The sequence below is a fragment of the Hemiscyllium ocellatum genome, chromosome 6, assembly GCF_020745735.1.
Source record: "Hemiscyllium ocellatum isolate sHemOce1 chromosome 6, sHemOce1.pat.X.cur, whole genome shotgun sequence".
Lineage (NCBI taxonomy): Eukaryota > Metazoa > Chordata > Chondrichthyes > Orectolobiformes > Hemiscylliidae > Hemiscyllium > Hemiscyllium ocellatum.
The window spans coordinates 48,613,158-48,630,595 of NC_083406.1; the positions used below are offsets into that span (position 1 = coordinate 48,613,158).

A 17,438-nucleotide genomic window follows, 5' to 3' on the forward strand; every position below is an offset into this window, starting at 1 on the left:
AAACTGTTGAAGTCCACGTTGATGCCCTGGGGTTGAAGTATTTCGAGGCGGAAGATGATGCGTTCTTCCTCCAGGCGTCTGGTGGTGAGGGAGCGGCGGTGAAGAAGGCTCAGGACCTCCATGTCCTCAGCAGAGTGGGAGGGAGATTTGAAATGTTGAGCCACGGGGCCGTGTGGTTGATTGGTGCGGGTGTCCCGGAGATGTTCCCTAAAGCGCTCTGCTAGGAGGTGCTCAATATCCCCAATGTAGAGGAGACCACATCGGGAGCAACGGATATAATAAATGATATTAGTGGATGTGCAGGTAAAACTTTGATGGATGTGGAAGACTCCTTTAGGACCTTGGATAGAGGTGAGGGAGGAAGTGTGGGCGCAGGTTTTACAGTTCCTGCGGTGGCAGGGGAAAGTGCCAGGATGGGAGGGTGGGTTGTAGGGGGGCATGGACCTGACCAGGTAATCATGGAGGGAACGGTCTTTGCGGAAGGCGGAAAGGGGTGGGGAGGGAAATATATCCCTGGTGGTGGGTCGTTTTGCAGGTGGCGGAAATGTCGGCGGGTTGATTTGGTTTATGCGAAGGTTGGTAGGGTGGAAGGTGAGCACCGGGAGTGTTCTGTCCTTGTTACAGTTGGAAGGGTGGGGTCTGAGGCCGGAGGTGCAGGATGTGGACGAGATGCTTTGGAGGGCATCTTTAACCATGTGGGAAGGGAAATTGCGGTTTCTAAAGAAGGAGGCCATCTGGTGTGTTCTGTGGTGGAACTGGTCCTCCTGGGAGCAGATATGGCGGAGGCAGAGGAATTGGGAATACGGGATGGCTTTTTTGCAAGAGGTAGGATGGGAAGAGGCTTTTTACCTAACACCCCATCTGGTCTACAATAGTTAGTGAGTAAAGAAAAGCTGCCATCCTTACCCAGTCTGGCCTACAAGTGACTCCAGGTCACCCCAATATGGTTGACTCTTAACTACCCTCCAAAATGGTCCATCAGGCTACTCAGTTCAAGGGCAGTTATGATGGGCAACATAAGCTGGCCACTAGAGATACTCCCATTTTATGAAAAAATAGCAAGAAATGTTGGAGCTTCCACAACCATTTGGGGTAGCGAATTCCAAACATTTACCACCCTTTGAGTGAAGAAATCCCTCCTCATGTCAGTCTTAAATGGCCTGTCCCTTATTCTGAGATTGCAATCCTTTCTAGACCCAGCCACAGGACATATCCTTCCTGCATCTACCCAAGCAAGGCTCTTTAAGGATTTTGTATGCTTCAGTGGGATCTCAGTCTTCTGAACTCCAGCAAGTACAAACCTCAGCTCCCCAATCATTTCGCATAGGGCAATCTTGTTATTTCACAAATCAGTTTTAGTGAACCTTCATTGATCCCCTCTATGGTAAGTATCTCCTTCCTTAGATGAGGAGATCAAAATTGTACATGAACTTACAAACTAGGAGCATGGGCAAGCCAATCTGCCCCTTGAGCTGACTCCACCATTTAATAACATCATGGCTCATGTAATTGTAATCTCAAATCCACATTTCTACTTACCCGTAGAGTGATGCATCATGGCAACAGATCCTTTGGTCTAACTCATCTGTGCTGACCAAATTTCCCAAACTAGCCCCACTTGCTGGTGTTTGACCCATTTCCCTCTAAACCTTTCTTGTTCATGTTTCTATCCAAATTGTTGCAACTGTACCTGCATCTGCAATTTCCTCTGGCAGTTCATTCCACATCAGAACCACACTCTGTGAAAATGTTGCCCCTCATGTCCCTTTTAAATCTCTCCTCTCATTTCAAAATTATGCCCCCTAGTTTTGAACTCCCCAACCTTAGGGAAAAGACCTTTGCCAATCACCTTATCAATGCCCCTATGATTCTATAAACCTCTTTAAGATCAGCCCTCAAACTCCTATACTCCAGCCTGTACTTATTCCTCAAATCCTCTAGTCCCGGTAACATCCTTTAAAATCTTTTCTGCACCCTTTCCAATTTAACAAAATCCTTCCTATGGCAGGGTGACCAGAACTCCAAAAAGTGGCTTTACCAACCGACTGTACAACTGCAACATGACATCCTAACTCCTATGCTCAGTGGTCTGAGACAATGAAGGCAGGCGTGCCAAGCACCCTCTTTACCACTGTCTCCTGTGATGCAACTTTCAACGAAATAAGCACCTGAGCCCTAAGTTTCTCTGTTCTACAACACCCCCAGGGTCCTACAATTAATCGTGTAAGTCCTGTTCTTCTTTGTCTTACTAAAATGCAACACTTCATGTTTAAGTAAAATAAACTCCATCTGCCAGTCCTTGGCCCAATGGCCAAATTGATCAAGATCACTTTGTAATCTTAGATAACCTTCCTCACTGTACTATCTCACCAGGTTGATGTCATCCACAAATTTACTCGCCGTGCTTCCTGTATTCTCATCCAGATCATTTAAATAAATGACAGACAGTGGACTCCTATTAACCTTTTACACCCTTCCTTAAAACACATCTATCTACCTCTATCTTTAAATAATTAAAATAATTTGCTTCCACCTTTTTCAGAAACAGAGTTCCAAAGACTCATGCCCCTCTGAGAGAAAAAAAACATATGTTTTAAGTGGTGACTCTTATTTTAAAACAGCGGCCACTTATTCTAAATTCTACTCCTTGTGAGACGGCAACTTCTCAAAAGAGGAAAATCCCCTTAATCCCTTTCCTCTTTCTACATGCTGCCTGACCTGCTAACTATTTCTAGCATTTTTACATTTTTCTTCAGTACTTAGCTACATTAGGTTCCTTTATTTGTTCATAGCATCTGTACATTGTTGGCTTGGCCAGCATTTAATGTCCGTCTCTCATTCCTGTTGAAATGTGTGGCTTTCATCTGCTATTTCAGAGCACAGTGAGGAGTCAACCATGTGAGTCTGGGGTTACATATAGGCCAGACTGTTTAAAGACTGCAAATTTCCTTCCTGAAAAGAAACCATATAGTTTTCTGGCCTGTGAATCCTCTTGAGGCTTTCATTGAAGCTAAAGACTTTAAGAAGCAAAAACATTGTGAAGCAAAAATATCTTGATCAGTGAAGCATTTTGGCAAATCACTGCCAATGAATTTTGTGTTAACTTCTGTTATCCTAAATCATTTTGAAATTTCCCAATTTAAATACACCTTTTGTAGTTATTTTCAGTACAATTACACAATTACACTTATTCAAAAGCTGAAATACGTATTTATTTTTAGTGGGTAATGGAATTTGACAGCCTGTATTTCAGTCTGTTGCTCTGTCAATATTTTAGGCTGAAAGCACAGCTGAAATATTTCAACAGAGTAGGCAAAATTTGAGACTGATGTACAGAAATAAAATCAGAGTCATAGAGTCCTACAGCACAGAGACAGGCCTTTGGCCCAAACTGGCCCTGCCCACCAAGCTTAACCCCTTTCCCCTGCACTTGGCCCATATCCTTCTAAACCTTACCTATCCATGTGTTTGTCCAAATGCCTTTTAAAATGTTATTTTAAATGTTACCCGCTTCAACCACTTCTGTTGGCATATGCATACCACCCTCCGTGTAAAACAAAGCTGCCCCTCAGGTTCCCATTTATTCTTTCCCCTCCCTTCTTAAACTGATGCCCTCTAGTCCTTAATTCCCCAAGTATTCACCCTATCCAAACTGTCATGATTTTGTACACTAAGACTCCCCCTCAGTCTCCTACTTTGTAAAGAAAAAAGTAATAGCTTGTACAACGTCTCCCTATAACTCAGACTCTTGAGTCCTGGTAACATCCTTGTAAATTTCTTCTGTACTCTTTCCAGTTTAATAACATCCTTCCTGTAGTAAGGTGAACAAAACTGAACCCCATACTCCAAGTGAAGCCAACTGCAATATAACTTCCCAACTTCTATATTCAGTGCCCTGACTGATGAATGCTACTGTACCAAAAGCCTTCTTCACAGCTCTGTCTACTTGTGACTCCACTTTCAGAGAACCGTGGCTGAACTCCAAGGTCCCTCTATTCCATTACACTCATTAAGGCCCTACCATTCACCATGAAACTCCTGCCTTGATTTGGCTTCAAAAAGAGATCCTTGAGAGTAGTAATATCTGGATTACTCCCGGTGCTACAAGCTAGTGAGGGCAGAAATAGGAGGATTGAGCAGATGAATGCATGGTTGAGGAGCTGGATATGGGAGAAGGATTCACAATTTTGGTCCATTGGAACCTCTTTTGGGGTAGAAGTGACCTGTACAAGAAAGATGGTTTGCACCTAAATTGGATTAACATACTGGCAGGGAGATTTGCTGGAGCTGCTTGGGAGGACTTAAACTAGTAAAGTGGGCGGGGGGGGGGGGTTGGGTGGTGGGACGGGACCCGTCGAGATGGTGAGGAAAGAGATCAATCTGAGACTGGTACAGTTGAGAACAGAAGCGAGTCAAACAGTCAGGACAAGGAGGGACAATGTAGGACTAATAAATTACACTGCAAGGAGCCTATCAGGGAACTCAAGGCATGGTTAGGAACATGGGACTGGGATATCATAGCAATTACAGAAATGTGGCTCAGGGATGGGCAGGTCTGGCAGCTTAATGTTCCAGGATACAACTGCTACAGGAAGGATAGAAAGGGAGGCAAGAGAGGAGGGGGAGTGGCTCCTTTGATAAGGGATAGCATTACAGATGTACTGAGGAAGGACATTTCCGGAAATACATTCAGGGAAGTTATTTGGGTGGAACTGAGAAATAAGAAAGATTAGATTAGGTTACTTACAGTGTGGAAACAGGCCCTTCGGCCCAACAAGTCCACACGGACCCTCCGAAGAGCAGCCCCTACGTTTACCCCTTCACCTAACACCATGGGCAATTTAGATAAGGGATGATCACCTTATCAGGATTATATTATAGACCCCCTAACAGTCAAAGGAAAATTGAGAAATAAATTTGTAAGGAGATCTCAGCTATCTGTAAGAATAATAGGGTGGTTATGGTAGGGGATTTTAACTTTCCGAACATAGACTGGGACTGCCATAGTGTTTGGATGGAGAGGAATTTGTTAAGTGTGTACAAGACAATTTTCTGATTCAGTATATTGATGAACCCACTAGAGCAGGTGCAAAACTTGACCTACTCTTGGGAAATAAGGCAGGGTAGGTGACTGGGTTGTCAGTGGGGGGAGCACTTTGGGGCTGAAATGAGATAACAAGAATCCAGACAAAGTGTATTCCTGTTAGGGGGAAAGGAAAGGCTGGTAGGTATAGGGAATACTGGATGACTAAAGAAATTGAGGGTTTGTTTAAGAAAAAGAAGGAAGCGTATATAAGGTATAGACAGGATAGATTGATCCTGAGTAGAGTATAAAGGAAGTAGGAGTATACTTAAGAAGGAAACCAGGAGGGCAAACGGGGACATAAGATAGCTTTAGAATTAAGGAGAATCCAAAGAAGTGATAAATTAAGTTTAACTTAGATAAATGCGAGGTGCTGTATTTAGGGAAAGCAAATCTTAGCAGAACTTATACACTTGATGGTAATGTCCTAGGGAGTGTTGCTGAACAAAGAGACTTGGAGTGCAGGTTCATAGCTCCTTGAAAGTGGAGTCACATGTAGATAGGTTAGTGAAGAAAATGATTGGTATGCTTTCTTTTATTGGTCAGAGTATTGAGTACAGGCGTTGGGAGGTCATGTTGTGGCTGTACAGGACATTGGTGAAGCCACTGTTGGAATATTGCGTGCAATTCTGGTCTCCTTCCTATCAGAAAGATGTTGTGAGACTTGAAAGGGTTCAGAAAAGACTTACAAGGATATTACCAAAGTTGGAGAATTTGAGCTATAGGGAGAGGCTGACCAGGCTGGGGCTGTTTTCCTGGAGCGTCGGAGGCTAAGGGATGACCTTATAGAGGTTTACAAAATTATTAGGGGCATGGGTAGGATAAATAGACAAAGTCTTTTCCTTGGCGTCGGGGAGTTCAGAACTAGAGGGCATAGGTTTAGGGTGAGAGGGGAAAGATATAAAAGAGCCCTAAGGGCAACTTTTTCACACAGAGGGTGGTATGTATATGGAATGAGCTGCCAGAGGGAGTGGTGGAGGCTGGTACAATTTCAACATTTAAAAGGCATTTGGATGGGTATGTGAATAGGAAGGGTTTGGAAGGATATGGGCTGGGTGCTGGCAGGTGGGACTAGATTGGGTTGAGGTATCTGGTTGGCGTGGGCAGGTTGGACCAAAGGGTCTGTTTCCAAAGGGTCTATGACTCTATGACTTTCCAAAATACAAGACCAGAGGTGGGGAACCTTTTCATTATGGAAGGCCACATTATGTTAGTTGTAATCTAATAAGGCTGCATCCAAATTATGTACTCTTCAAAATTCACATTATTTTGTAAAAATCTAACTACTATGTACTAACTAACTAAAAAAAAATGTTAATTCTAAAGTTAACTAACCTGTTAATGACTTTGTTGTGACTGCTTTTTGTAGGAAAACATTTGAATATTTGGTTGCAGCATGGAGGTCTGCACTTTTAGCTGATTCTCTCGATGGGCATCCGTCATTTGTGATCTTCAGGGCATCTTGATTTTGGTTAAGTAGGAGAATGTATATTCACAGAAATAAGTGGTTGAAAAGCAAGAAAGCATTTTTCGTGCATGTTGCCGAAGGCATGGGTGTTCTTTTGCATTTTTCCATATTTCAATCGGATCTTTCTTAGCTAGCGTCAAATAAGGACTTTAAAAAGTCATCTTCTGAGAACTCAATCAATTCCATCTGTAGTTCTTTAGGAGATATCAACTAGGTGAGGTTGAAATGCTAATTTGAGTGTGATGTCATGATTCTCAAAGTCAGAGAACCTTTCATTGTATTCTCCAATTAATAAGTCTATAACAGCTGCGTATTCTTCAAATGATTCGCAAGAATCCTCCTGTTCATCAATGACCTTTACTAACTGGGGAAAATGTTCATCCGAAATTTCCTTTTGAAAAAGAAGAGTTTTGAAAAAAGATAGCTTTTTTTGAAATGCTTGGATTTTTTGCCAAATATCGTATATAGACCTAGTTTTACCTTGCAAAGAAATATTCAAGAAATTTTGCTGGACATGATATCCCACAGAAATGCAGCATTTCGACAGAAATCTTCTTTCACTAATTCACATTCCTGAGTCTGTTCTTCATAAAATGTAATTATCTGTTCTCGCAAAGATAAAACTTGTGTTAACACCTGTCCCTGCGATAGCCAACGCATTTTAGAATGATACGGCAAATCCATACTGAATACCTCATCATCCAACTTTAGCATGTTACGAAACTGACGATGCCGTGTTGCATTTGCATGAATATAGTTAACAATACTTATAACATGTTGCAAAGTGTCACCTAATTTAGCACAGAGATTTTGCTGATGAGAGATACAATGAAAAGAAATGAGAGCATATGGATCTGATAATACTTTTTTTATCTGTGCAATAAACCATTCATGTTTTCCTGTCATGGAAGTCTGTACATACACTCACTAAATTAACCAAATTCAGTTTAAATTCACGACATTTATCTTGAAAGTTTGTGAAGATATCAATTCCTTGTGTCCTACCTGTAAGAGTGCCCAAAGCCAGTAACTCTTCGTAGTAAATAAAATTTTCTGTTATGGCCTGAATGAAGTATAAAACCTGCGCTTAGTCAGTAGTATCAGTTGATTCATCCAAAGCAATTGAATATGTATTTTCCTTTTGGAGTATTTGTTGGAGTTGTTCTGTTACGTTGCGGGCTAATTCGTGCTGCCAGTTAGTTATGGTTCTCCTTGAAAGAGGCAGTTGTTTGTACTTTGGAACATTATCGGGGTCTAAGCACCCTACAACTTTGACAATACATTCTTTTACGATTTCCACATCACTGAAAGGCTTCCCCCTTTTCCCGAGTAGATAAGCTATTTTATATGTTGCTTCAGTGGCATTTTTCCCAGATCTTAATAGTGCTTGAAATAACCGTCTTTGCTTTTGCTTTTCATCTTTTAATTTCTGCAATGCAACCTTCCGCACCTCTCCCTCTAATTTGAAATATTTGTGGTCCTTATGAGTGGCACAATGCTGATAAGCATTATATTTTTTCAATGTTGATATTGCAGTATCACAAAGCAAGCAAATCATCCTATCTTTAGCAGACACAAAATAATATTGCAGTTCCCAATCCTCAATAAAACCTCTGTTTTCTTCCTTCAGTGTTTTCTTGGTCTTCTTTGACATCATGGGCTGTTAAGTGACAAAATTAAAAAAAATGTTGATACGGTTAGACTGTGTAACTATTCTCAAATTTCACTTCAAATGGAAAGCCACGTGCACTGTTGTCATAAGTTGATAAACGCTGGCGTACTGGATACCCACAGGCTCTCACCAACTAGCCTCGGGCGGTAGTGGCACCAGTCAGGTGGGGAAGATAACGTACATTCTAGAGTTCACTATAACTAAATCATGAGCATAGCAGGTGTCGAAATAGCCCTTATGACTTACCAATTTTTTAATTGTGGCAGTTAGTCTGTAAGGATTATTTTGTTGCATTTTCTTTTACTCTCTTACTCTCTGGTATTTTAAATACATTATTTTAAAATAAAAATAATAAAGGACAAAAAAAATTAATAAAAAAAAAAGATTTGTTCTGCAAAATTTGGATTCATTCAAAAGGCCACACACAATGTCCTAGAAGGCCGCATGCGGCCTTAAGGCTGCAGGTTCCCCACCTTTCACTTAACTATATTAAATTCTATTTGCCATTTCTCGACCTACTTCCCCAGCTGTTCAAGGTCCTCTTGCAATTTCTGATAACCTTTCTCAATGTCCACGATACCGTCTATTTTAGTGTCATCTGCAAGCTTAATAATCATGTCTTATACATTCTTATCCAAATCATTGATACAAATAACAAACAGGAATGGGCCGAGGAACAACCCTTGAGGCACTCCACTAGTCATACACTTCCAGTCATTATTACTCTCTGCTTCTTACCATCAATCCAATTTGCCAACTCCCCCGGATTCAATGTGATCTAATTTTCCAGAGCAACCTACCTTGTGGAACCTTTCCAAACGCCTTACCAAAATCCATATAGACTATGTCTACTGCCTTACCCTCGTCAAACTTCTTAGTCACTTCTTCAAAGAATTCTAACAATCTTGTGAGGTGTGATCTTCCTCACACAAAGTCTTGAGTTTAATTTCAGAAAACTGTGATGATTATAAGTATTTGACCTTACAATTCTTACAGTTTTATCACTAGTGTAACACAAATGTGAATCCAATCTGACAGTTTTTACAATACCACTAGGAGAACTATACTAATAGTATTTAAGAAAAAATGTTAAATCGTACTTGAAATCAGTGATATGTCAGTGTATTCGTCTGTAACAATGTGGAAGTCCAGATAATGTAACAGTGTTCCAATAATATTTGAACATTTTCATATAATAAATGATAAACCTTTCAATAAATTTTGTAGCAGTAAAAATGTCAAAGAAACAAGTATATTCTCCAAAAGCTGTGAGAAAGATACTAGCTTTGGACTAGCAATGTTTGGTCTTTATTTTTATGTGAATGGATATTGCATTTTACCCTAGTTAAAATTAGAAATATTGAGATGTTTTTTCACCTAACAATCAATGATATTGAGATTCACTAGATATGTCCAGACCTGGGGAAAGTTTAGCAGATGTCATTGACTTTGATAAACTTCACTTGCTGCATTAAAGAAGTGTGATAATGTTTCTAATGTCTATTTGCCTGATATAGTTTCTTGCAGAAACTTTAGGACTTCAACCTGGAGATTCAGCATTGTTTTTAAATGGGATGCATATTGATCTGGATACTCATAGTCCATTCAGGTGAGTGAAAATGGACTTATTTACTATTATATTTGTCATTACTTCATTGAAGTCTTTCCTCTTTAGTATTTTAACAAGCAGTTTGGTTATTAGATATATAATTTATAGAACCAAAGTACTTTTATCCCTGTAAGCAAAAGCCACCTGTGTATTTCCCACCATCTCTGCTAGAACAGCTGCAAATAGCTCAAAGTGTGTCTCTGAAGTTCCCCATTTGGCCTGCTCAGTAGCAGTGAATAAAATTAGACACAGTCTCCTCATCCAGCGCACTCCTAGGCTCATGTGGCTACAAGGTTGCAGAGTCAAAGTAAAGAAAAATGATATGGAGTCTTCAAGTGATGGGAATGCAGGAGTGAATGGAAGAGATAAATTTTAAACAGTGATATTGCAAAAGGAAGGGTCATCTCACTAAAAGCTGTACAACATACCAGTCTAAGGCATAATTTTTGTTTTTTAGATGTCCTGACTATTGCTGCAGACCTGAAACCATACCTTTGATTTCCCCGACACTGTTGTCAATTTTTATTTTTTTCTTGTCTCTTTATCCTATTATCCTTCCTCCTTTCACTCTCTCCTCTGTGATACATACCCTTTTAAATTTCAAGCCCTTCAGTATACCTTGACATTCCTACTCTGACAATACTACCCCTGACCTGACTCTCTTTTAGTTGAGAGTGTGGTGCTGGAAAAGCACAGCCTGTCAGGCAGCATCCGAGGAGCTATACCCGAAACGTCGACTTTTTTGCTCCTCGGATGCTGCCTGACCTGCTGTGTTTTTCCAGCACCACACTCTCAACTCTGATCTCCAGCATCTGCAGTCCTCACTTTCTCCTAGCTGTTTCTCTCTTAGGTCTACAGCTTTCCTCTGTGGCACTCATGACATCTTCTGAAGGGAGGATGTCATCCTGTGTCAGCAAATCACATTAATCCATGTGCTTTCTTTCAGTATTCTAGATATCCTCAAACAGGAAGGCAAAGTTATGGATGGTCTTTATAACCTTGGGATCCAAGACAAAGATCTAAGCAAACTTCTGAGTCTGAATGTTCATCCGATGGAGGAAAGCCCGGCACTTGATATCCGACACTCTGCTATAATTGTTAGTTAACTATACTTTATAATATGAAGTTCATGTGGTTTCTGTGTCAGTGCATGCTCACCTTTTGACCTCAAGGGCTGTTCTTCAAATATAATTATTAGCAATTGTTTGTTGTCACAATATTTGGGTAGATGCTGTCTATAGTTTTATCGTAGTATCAGGAAAATTAATGGAAGCCCTGGAGGAAACAGTAAATCAGAAGCCTAATCAGTTGAATGTGCCAGTGATACATTGGCTGATGGGTCTAACTACAGATTAAAAGATTTACGGAATTACAATCATGCCATTGTTTCAGGGCTGACTCTTAAGTCATTCTTACTTGTGTCATGCTCCTGTTCTTTATCTCTGAACATTTCTCCTTTTCAACTGTATGTCCAATTCTGAAAGTGTTATTGAACCTATTTCTATGGTCCTTTCAGGTAGTGTATTCCAAATTGTACCACTTTGCTACTTAATGTTTGTGGTAACTGACCTTCTTGTGAATGCAAACAATGTTCTTATTTATCTATAAAACCTCCTACTTTTGAACATCTGTGAGTTAAACATCCCATAATTAGTGAAAACCTCGACCTCGCTCTCAAAATGCAGTTGAAGCAAGGTCAATGCTGAATGAACATCTGTAGTTGGACTAAATGTTGGAATCAATTGTTAAGGAAGTAATAGCAATTCATTTATAAAATCATAATCTAATCAGGCAGAGTCAGCATGGTTTCATGAGAGGAAAATCTTATCTGACTAATTTCTAAAGTTTTTTGAGGAAGGCTCTAGCAGAATGGATAAAGAGAAACCAAAAAGATGTGTCTGTTCCAGAAGGCATTCAACAAAGTATTTCAAATAAGGTTAAGTAATTAAACAAGAGCCCACAGCGGTTCAGTTATATATTTGCATGGGTAGAGAATTGGCTAATGGGCAGGAAACAGTGAGTGGGGAAAAGGGATTAGTTTTCAGATTGGCAACTTGTAATTAGTGGGGTACCACAGAAATCAGTGCCTGGAAGGAAGGAAGTATGCTGTAGTAAAATATGGAAATGACACAAAAATAGGTGGAAAGACAAGTTGGATACAACCTGCAGAGAGAAAAATAAACATCAATTGCTGGAAAAACTCAGTAGGTCTGGTAGCATCTGTGGAGAGAAAACAGAGTTAATGTTTCAGGTCCAGTGACCCTTCTTCAGAACTGATTGTAGCTAGGAAAAGCTTGATACATATGCTAAAGATGGGGTAGAGCAAGGGGAGAAGAGTAAATGGTAAGTCGAGATAGAGCCAGAGAGAGAAAAATAGTTGGGCAGACAAAAGAATGTGAAAAGGTCAGCCTGGGAGAATGAATAGTTTCTAAGCGGTATCATTAATGGCTGACAATGGATTTTTTGTGGTAGCAACCCACATGATGACAAGGCCAGGTTTGTGGGGTTCGGGTATGGACATGGGTAAAGGTGCTCAAGACCTAAAATTGTTGAAATTGAGTCCAGAAGGCTGTAAGGTTTCCTCACATAAAGTGACTTGCTGTTATTCCATCTTGTGTTGAGCTTTGCTGGTGTACTGCAGCAAGCCTGAAGCAGAGCTATTGGCCAGGCAAGAGGGTGATGTGTTGGAATGGTCGGCAATCAGAACCCTAGGGTCCATTTTGCAAATGGAATGTAGTGTACCTCTATATTGCAGAGGCTGTGTGCCAGCCGTCAGACATCTGTGGGCGGCATGGTGGCACAGTGGTTAGCACTGCTGCTTCACAGCGCCAGAGACCCGGGTTCAATTCCCGCCTCAGGCGACTCTCAATGTGGAGTTTGCACATTCTCCCCGTGTCTGTGTGGGTTTTCTCCGGGGGCTCCTGTTTCCTCCCACAACCCAAAAAAAATGTTCAGGTTAGGTGAATTGGCCATGCTAAATTGCCTGTAGTGTAGGAGTATGGGTCTGGGTGGTATACGCTTCGGGGGGTCGGTGTGGACTTGTTGGTCCGAAGGGCCTGTTTCCACATTGTAAATAATCTAATCTAATCTCCTCCATGTCCAAACTATTGTGTCCACAATGATCACTAATCTTAATTCATCACTTCCTTCGCCAAACCCCGCACAACCCGCTTCTGTGTCCTACCCAAAATCCACAAACAGGATTGCCTTGGCAGACCCATGTTTCTGCCTGCTTCTGTCCCACAGAAATCAACTCTTCCTACCTCGACTCAATTCTTTTCTCCATTTATATAGTCCCTTCCTACTAACACGCAAGATTCTTCTAATGTTTTCTGTCAGTTTCAGAATTTCCATTTGCAGGCATCAGTCTCCTTCTCTTTGCCATGAAAATACAATCCCTTAACATATCCATTGCCATCAGGATATGCTTTCCACTTTTTCCTGGATGAAAGCTTGAACCATCCCCACTGATCACCACCCTCCTCTGCCTGGCTGAGCTCATCCTCACTTCGAACAACTTCTCCCATTTTCTTCAGGTTAAAGGTATGGCCATGGGTATTCACGTAGACCCGAGTTATTCCAGTCTCTTTGTTCCAGTTCTGTTCTGGTTCCCACCCACAACACTTTGTCTGGTAGATCGAAGGCATTGTCGGTGCAGCTTTCAACCAGAATTGGTAACATTGATATATTTTACTTCAAATTTCCAACCAGCTCTCATCTTCACCTGGTCCATCTTTGACTACTCTCTTTTCTTCCTTGCTATCTCAGTTTCCATTTCTGGTTATAGGCTGGTCACCAATATCCAAGACAAACCTACTCCCACAATTGCCTTGACAATACATCCTCACACCCTGCTTCCTGTAAAGATTCTATTCCACTCTCCCAGTTCCTCCATCTCAGTCACATCTATTTTGATGATGCCATCTTCGACAAGGGGGCCTCCAAAATTTCCACCTTCCTCCTCAGCCAAGAATTTCCCACCACTGTGATTGACAGAGCAGGCAGCCATATGGGACTATTTCTCGCATTTCAGCCCTCACCCCATCTCTTCCCTCCCACAACAATGATAGGGTGCCTTTTATTTTCATCTAGCATCCCACCAAAATCCATATCTGAAGAATCATTAGCTGCCATTTCCACTATCTCCATCAAATTGTCACCACCAGATAGTTACTTCCCTTTCCCCCCTTATCAGCCTTCTGCAGAAACTGTTCCTTCTGAGACACCGTGGTTAACTCCTACTCCATGTCCAACACCACCTTCCCTTGCAATTATAAAAGCTGCCTGTTTACTTCCTCCTTCCTCACTCTCCAATGTTCCAGATGCACCTTCCAGATGAAGTAGCAATTTCCCTGCACCTCCCTCAACCTAGTTTACTGTATTCGCTGCTCACAATGCCCACACTGGGAGATGTAGTGTAAACTGGGTAACCACTTTGCCGAACACCTACATTCTGTCAGCAAAAAAGACTGTGCTTCCAGTTGCCTGCCAATTCAACACACTGCGCTCCTTGGCCAAGATCTCAGTCTCAGTGTTGCTGCAGTGCTCCAGCAAAGCTTAGTGCAAATTGGAAGAACTATACCTCATTTTCCACTTGGAAACCTTAAAGCCTTCTGGACTCAAAATCAAATCCAACAATTTTAGAATGTTTGCACCTTTCCCCATGTCCTTACTTCAACCCCCACATACCATAACTTGTCATCATATGAGCTTCTACCACAAACAACCATTGTCAGCCAATAATGGTTGCATTAACAGCTATTCATTCTTCAGGATTTGACCTGAGTGTACTCAACATTGATGCTACACCCCATGAAGTCTCATGGCTTCAGGTTAAGCATGGGCAAGGAAACCTCCTGATTACCATGTACCATTCTCCCTCGGCTGATGGATTGGTACTCCTCCATTTTTAACAACAGTTGGAGGAAGCAATGAGGATGGCAAGGGGCACAAAATGTATCCTGCATAAGGAATCTCAATGTTCAGTGCCCAGAGTGGCTCAGTAGAAGTTCTACTGACCGAGCTGGCAGGGCCCTAAAGGACATAGCTGCAGGCTGTATCTGCAGCAGGTGATGAGGGAAAACCTTACTTGGAAAACATTCTTACCTGCTGCCTACAGATGCATCTATGACAGTATTGATCAGAGTGACCACCGCGCAGTCATTGTGGAGATGAAGCCCCACCTTCACCTTATAACCTGCATTGTGTTGTGTGGCACTATCACCGTGCTAAATGGAACAGACTTCAAACAGATCTAGCAACTCAAGACTAGGCGTCGAAGATGCACTGTGGGCCGTCAGTGACAGCAGAATTATACTCCAGCACCGTCTGCAACCTCTTGGCCCAGTATAGCACCCACTCAATCATTACCATCAAGTCAGGGGATTAACGCTGGAGGGCATGACAGGAGCAGCACCATGGAATAGCTGAAAATGAGCTGTCAACCCACTGAAGCTACCAAACAGGACTACCATGCCAAATAGCATAAACAGCAAGTGGTAGACAGAGCTAAGCTATTCCACAACCATGAATAAGGTCTAAGCTCTGCATGCCTGCCACATGAGGCCACAAATGGTGGTGGACAATTAAACACTTTACTGGAGGAAGTTTCTCCACAAATGTCCCCAACCTCAATGATGGAAGAGCGCCAACAGTGCAAAAGACAGGTCCAAAGCATTCATAGCAATCTTCAGCCAGAAGTGCCAATTGGATGATTCATTTCTGCCTTCTCCAATGTTCCATAGCATTACAGATGCTAGTCTTCAGCCAATTTGATTCAGTCCACGTGATATAAAGGAACAGTTGGATACTGCAAAGGCAATGGGCCCTGAAAACATTCTGGCAATGGCACTGAAGGTTTGTGTTCCAGAACGTTCCATTCTCCTACCCAAGCTCTTCTAGTATAGTTTAAACAGTGATTTCTACCCGATAATATGAAAAATTGCCCAGGTATGACTTGTACAAAAAAAGCAGGGCAAATCCAATCTAGCCAATTATCACCCCATTGGTTTACTCCTGGTCATCAGAAAGATGGTGAAAGGTGTCATCAATAGTGCTGTCAAGCAGCACCTGCTAGGCAATAACCTGCTCAATGATGCTCAATTTGGATTCCACCAGGGACAGTCAGCTCCTCACCTGATTGCAGGCTTGGTTCAAACATGGACAAAATGAATTCAGGTGGTGTGAGCAGAGTGGCAACCCTTGATATCAAGGCCGCATTTGACCGTGTATGGCATCAAGGATCCCTACGAAAGCTGGAATCAATGGATATCGAGGGCAGACTCTTCATTGGTTGGAGTCATGCCTGGCACATAGGAAGATGATTGTGGTTGTTGGAAGTCAGTCATCTGAGCTCCAGGACACTTCTGCAGGATAGTGTCCTCGGCCCAACCATCTTCAGCTGCTTCATCAATGACCTTCCCTCCATCATAATGTCAGAAATGGTCATGTTTGCCGACAACCGCATAATGTTCAGCACCATTCATGACTCCTCAGATACTGAAGCAGTCTAAGTTCAAATGAAACAAGATCTGGACAATATACATGCTTGAGCTGACAAGTGACAAATAACATTCACGCCACACAAATGCCAGGCAATGATCATCACCAATAAGGAATAATCTAACCACCATCTCTAAACATTCATTGATGTTACCATCACTGAATGCCTGCTGTCAACATCCTGGGGATCACCATTGATCGGAACCTCAACTGGACTTGCTACATAAACAAGAGCAGGTCAGAGGCTAGGAATACTGCAGTGGGTAACTCACTTCCTGACTTCGCAAAGCCTGAGCATCATCTACATGTCACAAGTCAGGAGTGTGATGGAATAGTCCTCACTTGCCTGAATGGGTGCAGATCCAACAACACTCAAGAGGCTTGACACTGTCCAAGACTTTATACATTAATGATCTGGATGAAGGAACTGAGGGCATTCTGGCCAAGTTTGCAGATGATACAAAAATAGGGGAGGGGCAGGTAGTATTAAGAAAGCAAGGAGACTGCAGAAATAATTAGACAAGAGAGTGGACAAGTGGCACATTGGCTTAGGGGTTAGCACTGCTACCTCACAGTGCCAGGGTCCCATGTTCGATTCCAGCCTCAGGAGATTATCTGTTTGGAGTTTGCACATAACCCCGTCTCTTTGTGTGTTTTCTCCGGGTGCTTTGGTTTCCGCCCGCAATCCAAAGATGTGCAGGTGAATTGGTCATGCTAAATTGCCCATAGTGTTCAGGGATGTGTAGGTTAGGTGCATTAGTCAAGGGTAAATATAGAGTAATAAATAGTGTAAGGGAATCAGGATGGGTGGGTTACTCTTCAGAGGGTTAGTGTGGACTTTTGGGCCAAATGGCCTGTTTCCATACTGTAGGGATTCTATGTGAAGTGACAAATGAAATACAACTTGGAAAATTGTGAGATCTTGCACTTTGTTAGGAAGAGTAGGGGCCCGGACTGTTTTCTAAATGGAGAGAAAATTCAGAAATCTGAAGTGCAAAGAGATGTGGGAGTTCTAGTCCATGGTTCTCTTAAGTAAACCTGCAAGTTGAGTTTGTAGTTAGGAAAACAAATACAATGTTGCCATTCATCTCGAGAGAACTCAAAT

General features: G+C 41.9%; 1 protein-coding gene across 2 annotated transcripts in view; it reads left to right on the top strand.

The window, feature by feature from the left end:
• Nucleotides 1-17,438, top strand: part of uggt2 (UDP-glucose glycoprotein glucosyltransferase 2) — a 372,492-nt gene that overhangs the window by 138,922 nt on the left and 216,132 nt on the right. For both annotated transcript variants that reach the window (XM_060826541.1, XM_060826542.1), the window contains exons 12-13: nt 9,741-9,832; nt 10,779-10,929. In XM_060826541.1, coding sequence (XP_060682524.1) covers nt 9,741-9,832; nt 10,779-10,929 — 243 coding nt within the window. The remainder of the gene's footprint in view (nt 1-9,740; nt 9,833-10,778; nt 10,930-17,438) is intronic.